Raw genomic sequence first — 17,434 nt, 5'->3', positions numbered from 1 at the left:
CAAGTAGAAAAATAGTAACAAATAGTTTAGAATAAGCTCTTTGGTTAAAGAAAAATTGAGACAAGTTTTTAGGTCAAGGTCACTTAAAATACTTTATAGATCTAAAAGACTGAGATGCTTTTATATAAGAACCAAGCTTTCATTCCAGAGTCTGTCACTGTGGGTTTATTACATCATTCCAGGTTTGTTTTGTGATGGAAAAAAATGGAAGAAGATTTAGGAGGCACTCTGGTCTATAGTCAGGGAACAGCTGTTTTTAAAACAAAGTTGCATTAAATTTTGTCCTCCTATCTCCTTACATAGAGTAGGCTCAACACAGGCAACAGCCGAGATTTGCACTGCCTCTCCACCCAATTCTAGCCAAGAGGCCCTCTGAAAGTGGAAGAGTTGCTTAAAACTCATGCTGAGTAGAAGTGAAGGGGAAGGAGTAATCTCAAAGCCCTAAAAAGCAGAATAATCTAGGCAAGTACCAGACTTATACAGTACAAACCTTAATAGAAACAAAGGCCATAGGAATGCTATGGAGTAGCTATCTTGCGATATTTTCTATGAGTTTAAAGGAGAATAAAGGGAATCACCTGAAGGTTGGGACTTCCCCTTTAAAACTGAAAATGTAAAGTAATAGAAACTGATCATTCCTTCCCAGAGCTAAAACAGTATTATGCAGGCCCTATGTTGAAATATTCAGCTTGTACCAGGATAACTCCTATAAATAGCACATTCCCTACAAATAACTACTTTATTAGCAGCCCCACACTGAATCTACTTAAAGAGCTTCTGAAATGAGTATCTTGAATTGCTCTTAATATTAAAACAAAATTCTTACATAAACTAATTCAGACATACAAACTTAAAAACCTGCTTCTGATTTAACAGTTTTTACTGATGGAGGGAAAAGAACCTGTGAGGCGACCCACTCCATTTGCTACGTAGCTCAGGTATTTTTTCCCAACATTAACACAGAGAAGTCAGGTCTCTCCAGCTTTAGTTAGTTCTCTTGGAGACATAAGAGTGGCCAACAGCAGTTAGTTCTGAGTCAATCCCAAGGCACTATGATGTCAAAGGTATTTCACACCTACCCCCCAAACCAAAGAATTCACATAGAGATTAATATATTCTAGAAGGAATAAACATTTCAGGTCAGCTTGTGACTACTGACTTGTCTCGTGTTTACACCGTAAGAAAAGCTGATATAATAGCTGTTTTCCTGAAAGCCTTTTTCTGCAGTCACAATAGGAAGAAGCCTGTGAAAAACTCCAGGGAGCAGTCCTTTCCATTAGTCTGCAGCGCTTAAGGTTTATCACAGGAAAAAAAACAATTCAGTCTTTGGCATCTCCCACTCCATCTGCATTGATGGCAAACATAGCTTCAGCTTCAGGAAGACAAGGAGAGTCATAGATTTTGCAGATTCTGGTTTCCCCTCTTCCTTTTCGCAGGTACAGTCTGCGGCAAAGACACAGACCAAAGCACCAAAATTACTATAATTAAAAAATTCTATTCCTGATCTATTTATGGTAGATCTAAAAGGTTTTTAGACTTATATGCTAACTAGAAGGATTTTAGGGGATCTTTCTGTATTCCTTAGGGTACTTCTAATCCAGAGAAATCCATTTCTGCTCACCCCCTGCCCCCAGTGGATTTCCTATATTGAAACCTTTTTTAAAAAAAATGATGAGACATTAATTCTTCAAATGTATTCTTCCACACTTGAGCTTTTAATTCCTTTGTGAACTAAAAGCAAACATTTGTTTTAACCAGAGCGTGATAATTAGGTTAAGCAAAGGCTCCTGTGTCTAATTACAGACCAGGCCTTTAACAAGGTGTAAATGGAAATATTCTTTTCATGTCCACCTCACAGTAATATGACATTCCACAATGAAGCGCCTGTCCCATCACTGTACCTTGTTGTTGAGGCGTGAGCAATGATATTTCCTCCAATAGGTTTTTTAGGATCTGCAGCAAACATGGCTGCTCCATCCACTTGGGCTACCACCTGGTTGGTGATTACCACTGCTACACCAAACTGACAGGGAAAGGATAACGTCATTTTTTGTGGTCAGACATTCCAAGAACCTTATTGCTGCCACTCCATCCCCCACAAAGCAATGAATGACTAAAGTCTCTATATCTAACTGATATCTTGATACCAGACTCCAGTATTGGCCTCCTGGCAAGGCTACTATAATTCATAGCTCTTGAAATTAGGTATTCTCTGTCCCTACCCCAAAACTTACCTCATCAGCAAGTCGCAAAAGCATCCGCAGAAACCTGGCCAAGTGCATCTGCCTGGCTGAAAGCTCACCTCGACCCGAATAGTCCGTTCTGTAGAGGGCAGTGGCACTGTCTACAATTAGCAGTGCATACCTACAGGGAACACAGATTCTCTGAAGCCTGTTTCTAGACGCCGATGTCAGATTTTGCTCCCTTTCCCACTACCCTAACATTTTATATTTATGGCTACACTTATGTATTTATACAACATGCACTTGAGTTATCCTATAACAAAATTTCCAACAAGTTCAGGTGAATTATAGTTTCATATTTTAACAGTGACTTGACCTAAATCACAAAGCAAGGGTGTCAAAATAGGAACTAAAACTCGAACCTCCCCATTTCTAATTCAAGCTACTATCAAATTTGCCACAGCCTGTACAACATTCAAGCCAAGGGCTCTGGGAAAACATGTTCAGTATCTTCTTCTGCCCACATACCTGGACTCAACCATCATGGCCGATGCCTGATAAAGGAGCTGGGTCTGGTGGTCTGTGTTGAACCCTCGGGCATATGCTACATTATCCAGGACATCACTGCCAGAGAGGCCATATCTAGAAGAGAGAACATTTTGAGGCTGATACAAAACTAAGGCAATGAAATTACCTGAATGGGTAGGTAAGAAGTGATAGTAAGAAGGCTAAAGAATATAATTCCCTTTCTATTAGGAAGCCCAGGGAAACTACAGAGAAAGATATAACAGCAACTGTGTTACAGTAGATCTACCTGGCAGGACTTCAGAATAAATCAATCTATTCTTTGAGGACTCCTGAACTAGAATGATAAATTTCCAAATATAAGGAAACAATCAACGTTCTCCTGGAAAAACAAAAGGCAGCATGACAGATTTAGGACTGAAACAAAAACAATCACTCAAAGATCAATTAAACAAAATCATATAAACTGTTTGTTGTATAGGAATAAAACCTCCTAAACTCAAAACCCTAAGGACTCAAAACTGTAAGAGTCCTATACTTAAGAGAAATAAGTGTACTCCATCTGTTCTCCCCTTTTTCTTGCTAGTAACAAGTTATAGAATCTGTGACATGGATCTAGTATGGTTAAATAAGTAATACCTTAATTCATCTTATATTTCAATAATGATTTTTCACCTTTGCATCAAAAAATACCTTTCTTAGAACCCCTTTTCCTCCTGCCCCCAATCCCTCCCAGCATCAGGGTCTTTTCCAGTGAGTTAACGCTTCGCATGAGGTGGCCAAAGTACTGGAGTTTCAGCTTTAGCATCATTCCTTCCAAAGAACAGCCAGGGCTGATCTCCTTTAGAATGGACTGGTTGGATCTCCTTGCAGTCCAAGGGACTCTCAAGAGTCTTCTCCAACACCACAGTTTAAAAGCATCAATTCTTCGGCGCTCAGCTTTCTTCCCAGTCCAACTCTCACATCCATACATGACCACAGGAGAAACCATAGCTTTGACTAGGTGGCCCTAGTTGGCAAAGTAATATCTTTGCCAAAGTAATACTTTGTTGGCAAAGTAATATCTCTGCTTTTTTTTTTTTCTTTAAATATCTCTGCTTTTTAATGGGCTGTCTAGGTTGGTCATAACTTTCCTTCCAAGGAGTAAGCGTCTTTTAATTTCATGGCTGCAGTCACCATCTGCAGTGATTTTGGAGCCCCCCAAAAATAAAGGCTGACACTGTTTCCACTGTTCCCCTATCTATCTCCCATGAACTGATGGGACCAGATGCCATGATCTTCGTTTTCTGAATGTTGAGCTTTAAGCCAACTTTTTCACTCTCCTCTTTCACTTTCATCAAGAGACTTTTTAGTTCCTCTTCACTTTCTGCCATAAGGGTGGTGTCATCTGCATATCTGAGGTTATTGATATTTCTCCCGGCAATCTTGATTCCAGCTTGTGCTTCTTCCAGCCCAGCGTTTCTCATGATGTACTCTGCAAAGAAGTTAAATAAGCAGGGTGACAATATACAGCCTTGATGTACTCCTTTTCCTATTTGGAACCAGTCTGTTGTTCCATGTCCAGTTCTAACTGTTGCTTCCTGACCTGCATATAGGTTTCTCAAGAGGCAGGTCAGGTTGTCTGGGATTCCCATCTCTTTCAGAATTTTCCACAGTTTATGATCCACACAGTCAAAGGCTTTGGCATAGTCAGCTTGTCATTAAATGTTTCTTAATAGGATCCCATTTCTTCAAAAGTGGTTTGATTTATTCATCTATCAAGACTCAGCTAAATGCCAGTACTTTTATAAAAGCTTCCCTGTATCTCTTGAATAGATGTGATTCCCCTTCTTCTGCACTTTGAGAAAACTTGATTTAGGCCTTTTTATGGCACTTGTGAGGAGCTACCTGCCATTCTTTTACTAGACTAAAAATTCCTTGAGGGAAAAGACTATGCCTTTCCAACTAGCACATTTTTTTTTATACCTAGTAAATCTGAATAAACATTGCTGAATATGAAGTTTTTAACCATAATCCAAACAAAAGGAGAATCATATGTCATCACTTTAACTCAAGTAATATTTTCAGATTAAGGTTACCTAAAATCATTATAGTTCAAAAGTATAATACCGACTCCCTTATGTAACAGTTCAAAAGATAGTCTGTTGAAATAAAATCTATGTGCTATAATTTCTTGAGATCCAGAAGTCTCTATGCTTAAGAGTTTATCTTTTAAGAGAAGCAATCTATTCTATGTAAAGATTCTGATCATTACAAAAGCATATACTACGTCAAGCCTACTCTTCTGAGACTTAGCTTTAGTAGCTTTCCTCTGTTTTCCTACCCAAAAGAATAGAAAAACAAAAGAATGTCTAGCACTTGAAATAATCCTGCAATAAGATGAGCCTCGATATCAAGAGATCCCACTCCTCCCAACTGAGTTTTCTACATCTTTCAATGGATTCATCATATTTGGCAAACCCGGTCTTTGCACTTCCCTGGACAGTTCACCAGTTATTCTTTGCCATTATCAATACAAAGGGAAGTTTAGCTGTTTTGTTTGCTTTTTAAAGTGGATTGATGATGATAAATTTGTTGAGTCTAGGCATGGAGACAAGAAAATGAAGCAAACACAGTTTTACCTTAGGATCATGACCAAATGGGGATAAAAAGATAAATTTTCTGTATTTAAGTCATAACTATAAGATAGAAAAAAGACTGAAGAGGCCTAAATACTATACTACATAAACCTTCTAGTCTTGCCTCAAGAAACATTGATATAATCTACTATCAGGAATGCAGACTAACTTCTGCTGTTAGAATACAGATGTTACTAGAAAAACAGAGTCATCCTGGCCTTTCTTTCAGCAGAGTTCATAAAGATGATTATGGGGATCTCTGTGCTGATATTCTTGAAGTAGTAGAGAATTTTCAGTTCCTACAACTTGGAAAAAGCTGGCTGGAAATCAGTATCACTCATCACCAGGGAAATACAAATCAGAACCACAGGAGTCTATCACCTGTCAGGGTGGCTGTTCTCCCAAAGAAAAGAAACGCTGCCGAGGATGCGGAGAAGAGTGAACCCTCAGGCACTGTTCGTGGGAATATAAACTGGTACAGTCACTGTGGAGAATGGTGTGGAGGTTTGTCAGGAAACTAAATTATCATATGATCGAGTAATTTCACTGCTGTGTATATATCTAAAGAAAAAAGACATTCAAAAAGATGTATGCATCCCAGTGTTCATAGTATTATTCACAACAGCCAAGATAAGGAAGCAACCTAACCTGCCAACAACAGAGGAATGGATAAAGATGTGGTATATATATTCAATAGAATATTACTAAGCCGTAACAAAGAATGAAATCTTGTCATTTGTAACAACATGGATAGACCTGGAGGGCATTATGCTTAGTGAAATAAGTCAGACAAAGAAAGACAAGTACTGTATGTTATCACTTATATGTGGGACTTAATAAATAAATAGAACAGAACAGAAACAGACTCAAAGATACAGAGAACAAGTAGTTACCAGGGCGGAGAAGAATGGGGGAGGGACAAAAAAGGGGTAAAGGATTAAGAGGTACAGACTATTATATATATTAACAAAATAAATAAGCCACAAGGATATATTGCACAGGTAATATAGCCAATATTTTCTAATAACTTTAAATGGAGTATAATCTATAAAAATATTAAATCAGTATGTTATACACCTGAAACTAATATAATATTGTAATCAACTATATGTGGGACTTCCCTGGAGGTCCAGTGGTTAAGAACCCACCTTCCAATGCAGGGCACATGAGTTTAATCCCTGGTTGAAGAACTAAGATCCCACATGCTGCAGGGCTACTGTGCCCCTGTGCCACAACTAAGACCAGTTGCAGGGACTTCTGGTGGTCCAGTGGCTAAGACTCCAATCTCTCAATGTGTGGGGCTTGGGTTTGATCCCTTGAGATTTAGTCAGGGGACTAAATCTCACATGCTGCAACTAAGACCTGGCACAGCCAAACAATGAAATATTTTAAAAAGAATAATAAATAAGAATAAAATGAATTCCATCAAAAAGCAAAAAAGACCAGATGCAACCAAATATAAAAAAATCAACTATACATCAAGTATTCTATACACACATAAAAACTTATATAGTGCTGTATGTCAATTATATCTCAATCAAACTGGAAGATAAAATGGGAATTTTCATAGTAAAAACAAAAAAGCATGTAAGTTTGAAAAATTCAGCTGTATTGCCTCAAGGGAGTTCTGTCATTCTTTCTTTCATAGTATTTTAAATACATTCCAAAAGGGTAGGGACACTGTGGCAAGCAATGGTGGCCATGGTTTTCCAACTCAGCAAGCATCCCAATCACCTGGGGAGCTTGTCACACCACTACTGGACCCTATCCTCAGTCTCTTGGTCATCTCTATTTCTGTAGATCTGTAGTGGAATCAGAGGACAGTGAAGGACAGGACTCTTTGCGACCCCGTGGACTGTAGCCTACCAGGCTCCTCCCTCCATGGGATAGGCAGACGCTTTAACCTCTGAGCCACCAGGGAAGCCACAGGGATTCAGAGGATCTGCATTTCAATTTCCCAAGTGATGGTAATGCAGTTATAGGGAGGACTAGAGTCTTAGAGAAGGCACTGGCAACCCACTCCAGTACTCTTGGCCTGGAGAATCCCATGGACGGAGGAGCCTGGTAGGCTGCAGTCCATGGGGTCGCTGAGGGTCGGACACGACTGAGCGACTTCACTTTCACTTTTCACCTTCATGCATTGGAGAAGGAAACGGCAACCCACTCCAGTGTTCCTGCCTGGAGAATCCCAGGGATGGGGGAGCCTGGTGGGCTGCCGCCTATGGGGTCGCACAGTCGGACATGACTGAAGTGACTTAGCAGCAGCAGAGTCTTAGAAACCTCTGAGCTAGTCACCTGAATGTGAGTTAATATTCTTCAACAGAATATGGCAAAAATTTATCAATAAGGGTTGTTCTCTTATGGAAGGAGATTAGGTATTAATTATCTTAGGAGGCCCTGTCCTGTAACTTTCTCAGATATATAAATTTAAATGCAATATACATAAATATAAACTCAATTATAAAAATTTTCCTGATAGAAGTGATTAAAATGAATTAAATTTCTAAACATTTTTCTTTTATTTGACAAAACAGCCATAAACATGGCTCTAATAAATATTAGTTCATTAACAAACATCGAATGCGCTGTTCTAGGGCTTGGGGATACAGTGAATGGTCAAAACAAAGTCCCAGTCCTCATAACATTCTACTATCTCATATATCCTATCTGAACACTCATTTATACTATTGGACAAAATCTTAGTGACTTTATCCAAAAGAACTCTTCAACTAATAAAGTAGCGTACTTAATTAAAAGTGTTTTCTGTAGAACACCAAAATCAACTTTGGGAAGGAATATACATTTTGATATACTCATCTTTGGTAAACTAAAATCAGGTTGCAAGAAAGTAATTCTTTTTTCCTGACAGGGATTTTCTAAGAAGAAGCAAAGGGCTACAGTTATTGTTCCAGCCTAATTTTATGCCTCAATGGTGTATATCTGATGACTTGGATTCCTCCAATTGTAAAATGGGAAAGACAATTCTGTTATAAAACTAGCGAATTCTCCTTAACTTAGCAAGGCAGGTTCCAATGTGAATCCAACATCTCAACATGCAATTAAATTTCATTTAATCATCACTAGGTTTCAGTAAAATGTGTGGTAGGAATCAAATTATCATATTTGACCCTAGACAAGGGAAAATTAAGGAAAACAATTTTGAAAGTTTATTTGAAAGCTGTATTAGGGGATGTAGGAAAATTACCAATTCTTTTGTTTAAATAAAATAAATTATTACTTATTTGGCTGCACCAGGTCTTAGTTGCAGAATGTGGGATCTATTAACAGTTCCCTGACAAGGGATTGAACCCAGCCCCCCTTGCACTGGGAGTGCAGAGTCTTAGCTACTGGACCACTAGGGAGGTCCCGAAAAATGTACAAATTCCTTACCAGCTTTTCTGAGGTATAATTTATATACCATAAAATTGATGTGTTTTAAGTGTAAAATTCAATGACTTTAATAATTCAATTTTAGAACATTTCCATTGCTCAGAAAGATTTCTCCAATCTATCTGCAGTTACTTTCTGTTCCTACTCCCTGCCCCAGGCAACCATGCATCTACTGTCTCTATATTTTCCTTCTGGGAATTTCAAATAAATGTAATTCTATTTGGTCTCTTCTGTCTAGCTTCTGTCATTTAGCATGTTGTTGGGGTTTGTCCATGTTATAACATGTATCATTACTTCATTCCTTTTAGCTGTTTAGTAGTATTCCATTGTATGGATATGCCACGTTTTATTTATTCATTCATCAGTGGATGGACAATTGGGTTGTTTCTAGGTTTTGGCTATTTAATAATACTTATAAACATCCACAAACAAGTCTCTGTGTGGACATGTTTACATACCTCTTGGGTACATAACCAGAGTGTAATTGCTGGGTTATATGGCAAATTTATGTTTAAATGTCACAGTTTTTATTGTCAACTCTCGATTCTATTCCATTGATCCATATGTCTATCCTTAAGGCAGCACCACACTGTCTTGATTACTATTGTTTATAGTAAGTTTTAAAACTGGGAAAACTGAGACCTCCAATTTTGTTCTTTTTTTCTCCTCCAAGAACGTTTTGGCTGTTCTGGGTCCTTGATGTTTCTATATTAATTTTATAATCAGCTTGTCAGTATCTGGAAAAAAGGCTGGTGGAATTTCAATAGGCATTGTATTGAATTTGTAGATCAATTTGATATTATTTTTAATAATATCACATCTTCCAATCCATGAATGTGAAATGTTTCTCTATGTAGATATTCTTCAGTTTCTTTCAGCAATGTTAGCTATCAGTGTACAAGTCTTGGACTTCTGTTAAATTTATTACTATTTCATTCTTTTTGATACTACTGCGAATGGAATTATTTTCTTAAGTTTTGAATTGTTCATTGCTAGTATATAGAAATACAATGGATTTTGGTATATTGAAATTGCATCCTTTGAACTAATTTAGTTCTAGTAGTTTTTTGTGTATGTAGCTTCTTAAGATTTTCTACATATAGGATCATTTCATTGATTAATGAAGATAGTTTATATTTTCTATTCCAATCTGGATGCTTTTTATTTTATTTTCTTGTACTGGCTGGGACCTTCAGTACAATGTGAATATAAGTGGTGAGTGTGGAGATCTTTGCCTTATTCCCAATCTTAAGGAGAAAACATTCAGATTTTCACCATTAAAAATGATGCCAGCTGTAGGTTTTTGTAGATGCTCTTTATCAGGGCATCTGATAAATGCTGTATCCATTACGGAGAGTAAGGTATTAGTCCCGAACAATTATGCACATATTTGGGGGCTCTATTAAGTGTGTATATATTTGTTATACTGTCTGGATGAACTGACCTTTTATTTATAAGATGTTCCTCTTTGCCTCAATTAGTACCTTTTTTTTTGTCTTAAAGTCTATTTTGTCTGGTATTAGTATAGCTACTCCCGCCCTCTATGGTTACTATTTGCATGCAATATTTTTTTCTCATCTTTTTAGTTTCAGCCTATTTGGGTCTTTGAATCTAAACTGGTTCTCTGGAAGGCAGCATACAGTTGATCTTGTTTTTTATCCAGTTTGACAGCAACTCACAGGTTTTTTGACTAAAGAAGCATGTTTTTCTCTAAGGTTATTCTTTTGAAACACACATACAACTTTGGGATACGGAGCAATAAGACAGAGGAAAAGACACCCTTCAACCAGACTAAGCCTGGCAATCACTACAGTGACAGATGGAGCCATGTTTCTCTTGTCTGATCCAGTAACCTACCTCTCAGCCACTGCTAGCAGCCGTTCTGGCCTAAAGGTACCTTCGGTGTCAATGTACATGGCCTTTCCTTCACCTCCACCTCGGTCAATGGGAAGCTAGAGAGAAAAAGAACAGTGGAAATGACACTGTACTTCTGATATAACTGAACAACTTCCTTCTGACGGGCCTATAATCGCTTCCGCTCCCAGTAAAGCAAAAAGAAAAATAAAGTGACAATAAGATCTAGGGAGGAGACACTCATTTCTGAGAGAAGTGCATCTAGTAGTAGGTATGGAGGTCACTGTGAGGCTAGAGTCTGGCCAGAGTTGAAGAGTGCTTGGAAATATATACCAAAGTAAGTGATAAAATTATTTTTTTTAAAAACATACACTTCTTCCAATTAAAAAAAAAATTTCTACCATTGTTTACCAGCAAAAGACTGATCAAGTTTCTCAAGGCAATTTGGAAGATCATTTACTTAGCTTTAATAAGCAAGAGACTCTGATCCAATACCCAAATCATTTTATCATATCCAGATCACACTTAAACGAGCAGAGCTCATATTTACCGAGCAGAGTTCATTCCTTCGGGTTGCTGAAGGAGATTGGCAACTACCCCAGGGGCATCCCTAGCACATTTAATAGGTGTTTGCTCTAATAGTACACAGATATTGAAAATAAACAAACATAGAAAAGGAAAAATAATCAGAGTTTAAAAAAAAAAAGAAAGAAAATGGAGGAATGCCAGGAAAACTGTCTCATGAGCTGTTCAGGGAAATCTGCTTTAGGTACCTATCCCATCCCAGATACTGAGTTCTACCAATTTTAAGTGAATGTGGCTAAATGGTAGTTTTCCACCCTTGAAATCTACTTTGGAACCTTTAAATTCTGAGGAGAATCCCTTACAGCGGTTTACATTAAGTGCCCGGTAATGCCAAAATTTTGTCTTTTCCGATTCTGAGAAAAAGGATTTTTTTCAAAATTACAAAAGTACTACATGCTTGTATTAAAAATTCAAGCAATATAGAAATGAGTGGGGGAAAAAAAAAAAAAGGAAAATTTCTTCTTTTAAAAACTCCCATCTCCCAGATCATTTTCTGTGTATTTTCATACAAACACTTTTTATATGATTCTGCCACTTGGTATGTGACCCTGAGAATATTACTTCTCAGTTTTTACATTTTGTGTAAAATGTAATAAAACCTACTTATGGCACTGTTTTGAAGATGAGATAATTCACGCTAAGTGTTTAGCACAGTGCCTGATACATAGAAGGCATCTGGAAGACTCAAGCTGTCCTCCACCTCTAGGGCACTGACTTTAGCATATATTAAATTACAGAAGGCTTCGTTAATTTGGAAAGGGGAAAATGATTATGTTGTCATTTGGTAGGCTGGCAGATAAAATTGTTCAAACTATAGGAATTTGTGGAAAGAGCAAAAGATATATATACAACAGAAGAATGTCTTCAGAAAGCAGAAACTGCCTCGGTTTTTGGGGAGGAGAAAATCTTGACATTCAGGGGCCTAAGTCCATAGGAATTAAAATGAATGAGCTTATCCTTTCTCTCACTTTCTTGCATCTTTAGTACTAGCATGAGTTCTTTTCCAGCTAAACAGACCTCCTTGGGCAGAAGGGAGGCCATGAGTGTCTGGACAGGGCATTGGTAGGCAGACTGACAGCAGAGAAGTGGACTGCTGGCCTGGTCACAGGGGGATGGACTATGTGCTGTACACCCCTGCTCATTTTGTCTCCTTTGCCTCACCCTTCCAGTGTCACCTCAGCTATCTCCTGTTGCTGGGCTGACCACCAAGGTAGCTATTTGTAATAACTACTTAGTACCATAAGCAGAGACATCACTTTGCCGACAGAGGTTCATATACTCAAAGCTATGGTTTTTCCAGTAGTCATGTATGGATGTGAGAGTGGGACCATAAAGAAGGCTCAGCGCTGAAGAACTGATGCTTTTGAACTGTGGTGTTGGAGAAGACTTTTGAGAGTCCCTTGGACAGCCAAGGAGATCAAACCAATCAATCCTAAAGGAAATCAACCCTGAATATTCATTGGAAGGACTGATGCTGAAGCTCCAATACTTTGGCCACCTGATGCAAAGAGCTGACTCACTGGAAAAGACTCTGATGTTGGGAGAGACTGAGGGCAAGAGAAGGGGGCGACAGAGGATGAGACAGTTGGATGGCATCACTGACTCAGTGAACATAAGTTTGAGCAAACTCACAGAAATAGTGAAGGACAGAGAAGGCTGGCGTGCTGCAGTTCATGAGGCTGCAAAGAGTCGGACATGATTTAGTGACCGAACAACCACAACAACCGTAATTTAATCTTATTTCATAATCATGCAAGCTGTTTTGAACTTTCACCATTTTATAATGCTATGGTGTAAATTCTTTCTACATATATTCTTGATTGTATGTGAAGAGTTTTCTAAGACATTTTCTGTCAAGGGCATGTGCATTTAAAATTTGTACTTAACACTGTCCTCTCAGGATTTTAAAATTATTCTAGTACTGTGAACAAACATGGGCTATTCATTTTTATAACCTAAGTATGACTCTTAACTTTATATAACTTCACTATTAGACAGATCTGATACATAACAGGGTTTCACTTCATTAAGTTGAGAAAATCTGAACAAATAAGAGGTGATAATATTTAGATTTAAATCTAATCTAACAGCCTCTTTATACCTCTGGTTCCAGCTCTTAGGCTAGCGACATGTAATCCTTTCCATTACTAATGAATTAGAACTTTTTTTCTCTGACAAAAATATCAAAGATCCAGTTATTCAGCCAACTGTGAATGTTCAGTTGTTTTTATAGAGAGGGTATGTTTTAAAATTTTGCTTCAGTTTATTGTAAACAGGCATTATCTGACTAATAAACATTCCCGAGATAGGAGTCTGTCTGTACAACTTAAGAGCATCAGCATGCTATGCTGAGTTGCCAATGGCAACTACAGATATTGTGAATGTACCCTAAATATTTATTCCATGTGAATCCCTGTCAAAACAACATAGGGAAAACATTTCTATTTTTAGAGGTCACATATCATATCAGATGACCCACATCTGAGTGATATTTTAAATAGTTCTATTTCCTTTTAGCTAAAATTTTCTAATGGTGCTTGAGCAATAAGCTGTAGCTCCGGCAGCTTGACTGTACCACTGTTCCTCTTCTCAATGCTTCCCCTCTATCCTAAAAGTTCTTATATCCCCCTCTTTTCTCCTTGGAGTTATTTATGAGATGAGCCAACATAGCTTATGTCTACTTGATACTGGAATCCTAATGCGGCTACATGTGGTGACATTTTGGTTGCAATGGAAAAGATCAGTAGTTACTGAGGAGAGAAACAATCAAAATGAGAATGAGAAAGGAAAGTGATGAGAAAAACAGGAGACCAAGTTGTGCCTCCTGTTAGTAGATAAACTTTTATTCATGCAGAATGAAAATATTTTCCTATCTCAAGAAATGGTATTGACCACTTCAAGACAGTAGTGTTGACTGATGCACATTATCTGTAAAATGGAAAAAAAAAAAAAGAGAGAGACAGATTTTCTTGGGTGACTTGAGAGAATCAGTCTCATAATATAAGCCTCTGCAGATATATGTGTTTCACTAAATGTGAACTCTATCCAAGACACAGTCCTAACAAAATCCATATTTCTTTAATGGCACATACCATCTGTATAACATAGCACTACAGTGATGTAACAAACATTTTTATAAAGTGTTCTTAAATACAGAATAAATTATAAACGGTAGTTCATAATTTGTTTCATAAGGGAAAATGCACAAAAGAGAACAATTTATATTTGATGTTTAAATTTATAAGTTCCAAGAATGAATATTATTTTGTTGAGAGGATAAGAACTCACATTGGATGGTAAGATACCAGGAAGTCCCCTCTGTCATACTGACTGAAGAAGGCAGATTTCCTTTCAGTTATTCTCTAACTCCACTGGTAAGTTGTGTCCTTGGGAGAAGTGAGTGTAATCTATCTAGAGAGTTTCCAACTTAACTATGGCTTGATTTACAATCTTTCAACTTTACCATCGTGGGAAAGTGATATGAATTCAGTACAAACCAAAAATCTGAATTTCAGTCCTTTCCCAGGTGAGTCATTTGCTGTACAACACTTTCAGGGTACTGGGCAAGCACACTGCGCTCCCAGTCAGCCACTTGAGCTGGAGGGTAAACAGCTGGTACACTTAGAAACATTCTGGTTCTCACTTTCAGTATAGTATTCAATAAACTACATATGAGAAATTCAGCACTTTATTACAAAACAGGCTTTATGTTAGATGATTTTGCCCAACTGCAGGCTAATGTAAGTGTTCTGAGCATGTTTAAGGTAAGCCGGGCTAAGCTACAATGTTCAGTAGGCTAGGTGCATTAAATGCATATTTAACCTGTAAAACTACCGCACAGTTGTACTCATCTCACATGCCAGCAAAGTAATGCTCAAAATTCTCCAAGCCAGGTTCAACAGTACGTGAACAGTGAACTTCCAGATATTCAATCTGAATTTAGAAAAGGCAGAGAACCAGAGATCAAATTGCCAACATCCACTGATCATCGAAAAAGCAAGGGAATGCCAGAAAAACATCTACCTCTGCTTTATTGACTATACCAAAGCCTTTTACTGTGTGGATCACAACAAATTGTGGAAAATTCTGAAAGAGATGGGAATACCAGACCACCTGACCTGCCTCCTGAGAAATCTGTACCAGGTCAAGAAGCAACAGTTAGAACTGGACATGGAACAACAGACTTGGTTACAAATTGGGAAAGTACGTCAAGGCTGTATATTGTCACTCTGCTTATTTAACTTTTATGCGGAGTACATCTTGAGAAATGCTGGGCTGGATGAAGCACAAGCTGGAATCAATATTGCCAGGAGAAATATCAATAACCTCACATATGCAGATGACACCACTCTTATGGCTGAAAGCGAAGAAGAACTACGAGCCTCTTGATGAAAGTGAAAGAGAGTGAAAAAGTTGGCTTTAAAGCTCAACATTCAGAAAACTAACATCATGGCATCCAGTACCATCACTTCATTGTAAACAGATGAGGAAACAATGGAAACAGTGACAGACTTCATTATTTTGGGCTCCGAAATCACTGCAGATGGTGACTGCAGTCATGAAATTAAAAGACGCTTGTTCCTTGGAAGAAAAGTTATGACGAACCTAGACACTACATTAAAAAGCAGAGACATTATTTTGCCAACAAAGGTCTGTCTAGTCAAAGTTATGGTTTTTCCAGTAGTCATGTATGGATGTGACAGCTGGTCTATGAAGAAAGCTGAGTGCCGAAGAATTGATATTTTTGAACTGTGGTGTTGGAGAAGACTCTTGAGAGTCCCCTGGACAGCCAGGAGATCCAGCCAGTCCACCCTAAAGGAAATCAGTCTTGAATATTAATTGGAAGGACTGATGCTGAAGCTGAAACTCCAATACTTTGGCCACCTGATGCTAAGAGCTGACTCACTGGAAAAGACCCTGATGCTGGGAAAGATTGAAGGCGGGAGAAGGGGACGACAGAGGATGAGATGGTTGGATGGCATCACCGACTCGATGAACATGAGTTTATAATAATTATACCTCAGCTATCCTTAGCTCCTGCCTCTCCTTTCAGTTCATTAAACAAGTTGCTACCAGAATATTTCTAAAAATTTCCTCATGCTTATCTTCTCTTGAAAAATGCTGAATGATCCCCACTCTCTATAGAATCAAGTCTATACTTCTTATATTTTGGTCAAGACCTTGTAAAATGGTCTTGATGTGTCCTTTTCAAAGGTTTGTCTCCTACTATTTGTCCAAATACAACTTCTGAGCTAGGTAAACGGACTTATTTTGTCTTATTATGTTATGCTCCCCTGTCTCTGCCCTATTCATACCATTCCCTATAGTTAAATGCTTTTTAGTTTATTTACCTGGTCAAATTTAGCATTCTTCAGGATCCTGGTCTAATCTCTTTTTCCCACAAAGTATTCAATGATTACTCTAGTGTGATGGAATCCTGTTTCTTCCTTAAATACTTACGCTACTTCCCCTGTATTTTTTTATTTACTAATATATCAGGTATGCCTTCAGTTCAGTTCAGTCACTCAGTCGTGTCCGACTCTTTGAGACCTCATGAACCGCAGCATGCCAGGCCTCCCTGTCCATCACCAACTCCTGGAGTTTACCCAAACTCATGTCCATTGAGTTGGTGATGCCATCCAGCCATCTCATCCTCTGTCATCCCCTTCTCCTCCTGCCCCCAATCCCTCCCATCAGAGTCTTTTCCAGTGAGTCAACTCTTCGCATGAGGTGGCCAAAGTACTGGACTTTCAGCTTCAGCATCAGTCCTTCCAAAGAACACCCAGGACTGATCTCCTTTAGAATGGACTGGTTGGATCTCCTTGCAGTCCAAGGGACTCTCAAGAGTCTTCTCCAACACCACAGTTCAAAAGCATCAATTCTTCGGCGCTCAGCCTTCTTCACAGTCTAACCCTCACATCCATACATGACTACTGGAAAAACCATAGCCTTGACTAGATAGACCTTTTTTGGCAAAGTAATGTCTCCACTTTTGAATGTGCTGTTTAGGTTGGTCATAACTTTCCTTCCAAGGAGTAAGTGTCTTTTAATTTCATAGCTGCAATCACCATCTGCAGTGATTTTGGAGCCCAGAAAAATAAAGTCTGACACTGTTTCCACTGTTTCCCCATCTATTTCCCATGAAGTGATGGGACCAGATGCCATGATCTTAGTTTTCTGAATGTTGAGCTTTAAGCCAACCCTTTCACTCTCCTCTTTCACTTTCATCAAGAGGCTTTTTAGTTCCTCTTCACTTTCTGCCATAAGGGTGGTGTCATC

General features: G+C 38.3%; 1 protein-coding gene across 1 annotated transcript in view; it reads right to left on the bottom strand.

The window, feature by feature from the left end:
• Positions 1-76: 76 nt before the first annotated feature.
• Positions 77-17,434, bottom strand: part of RAD51 (RAD51 recombinase) — a 35,863-nt gene continuing 18,505 nt past the window's right edge. The window contains exons 6-10 of the mRNA XM_010847952.1: positions 10,574-10,668; positions 2,712-2,825; positions 2,235-2,364; positions 1,902-2,023; positions 77-1,443 (exon numbers count right to left, since the gene is read on the bottom strand). Coding sequence (XP_010846254.1) covers positions 1,320-1,443; positions 1,902-2,023; positions 2,235-2,364; positions 2,712-2,825; positions 10,574-10,668 — 585 coding nt within the window. The 3' untranslated portion in view covers positions 77-1,319. The remainder of the gene's footprint in view (positions 1,444-1,901; positions 2,024-2,234; positions 2,365-2,711; positions 2,826-10,573; positions 10,669-17,434) is intronic.

This window comes from Bison bison, unplaced genomic scaffold (genome assembly GCF_000754665.1).
Source record: "Bison bison bison isolate TAMUID 2011002044 unplaced genomic scaffold, Bison_UMD1.0 scf7180017864259, whole genome shotgun sequence".
NCBI lineage: Eukaryota > Metazoa > Chordata > Mammalia > Artiodactyla > Bovidae > Bison > Bison bison.
This window is presented reverse-complemented; position numbering and strand designations above follow the sequence as displayed.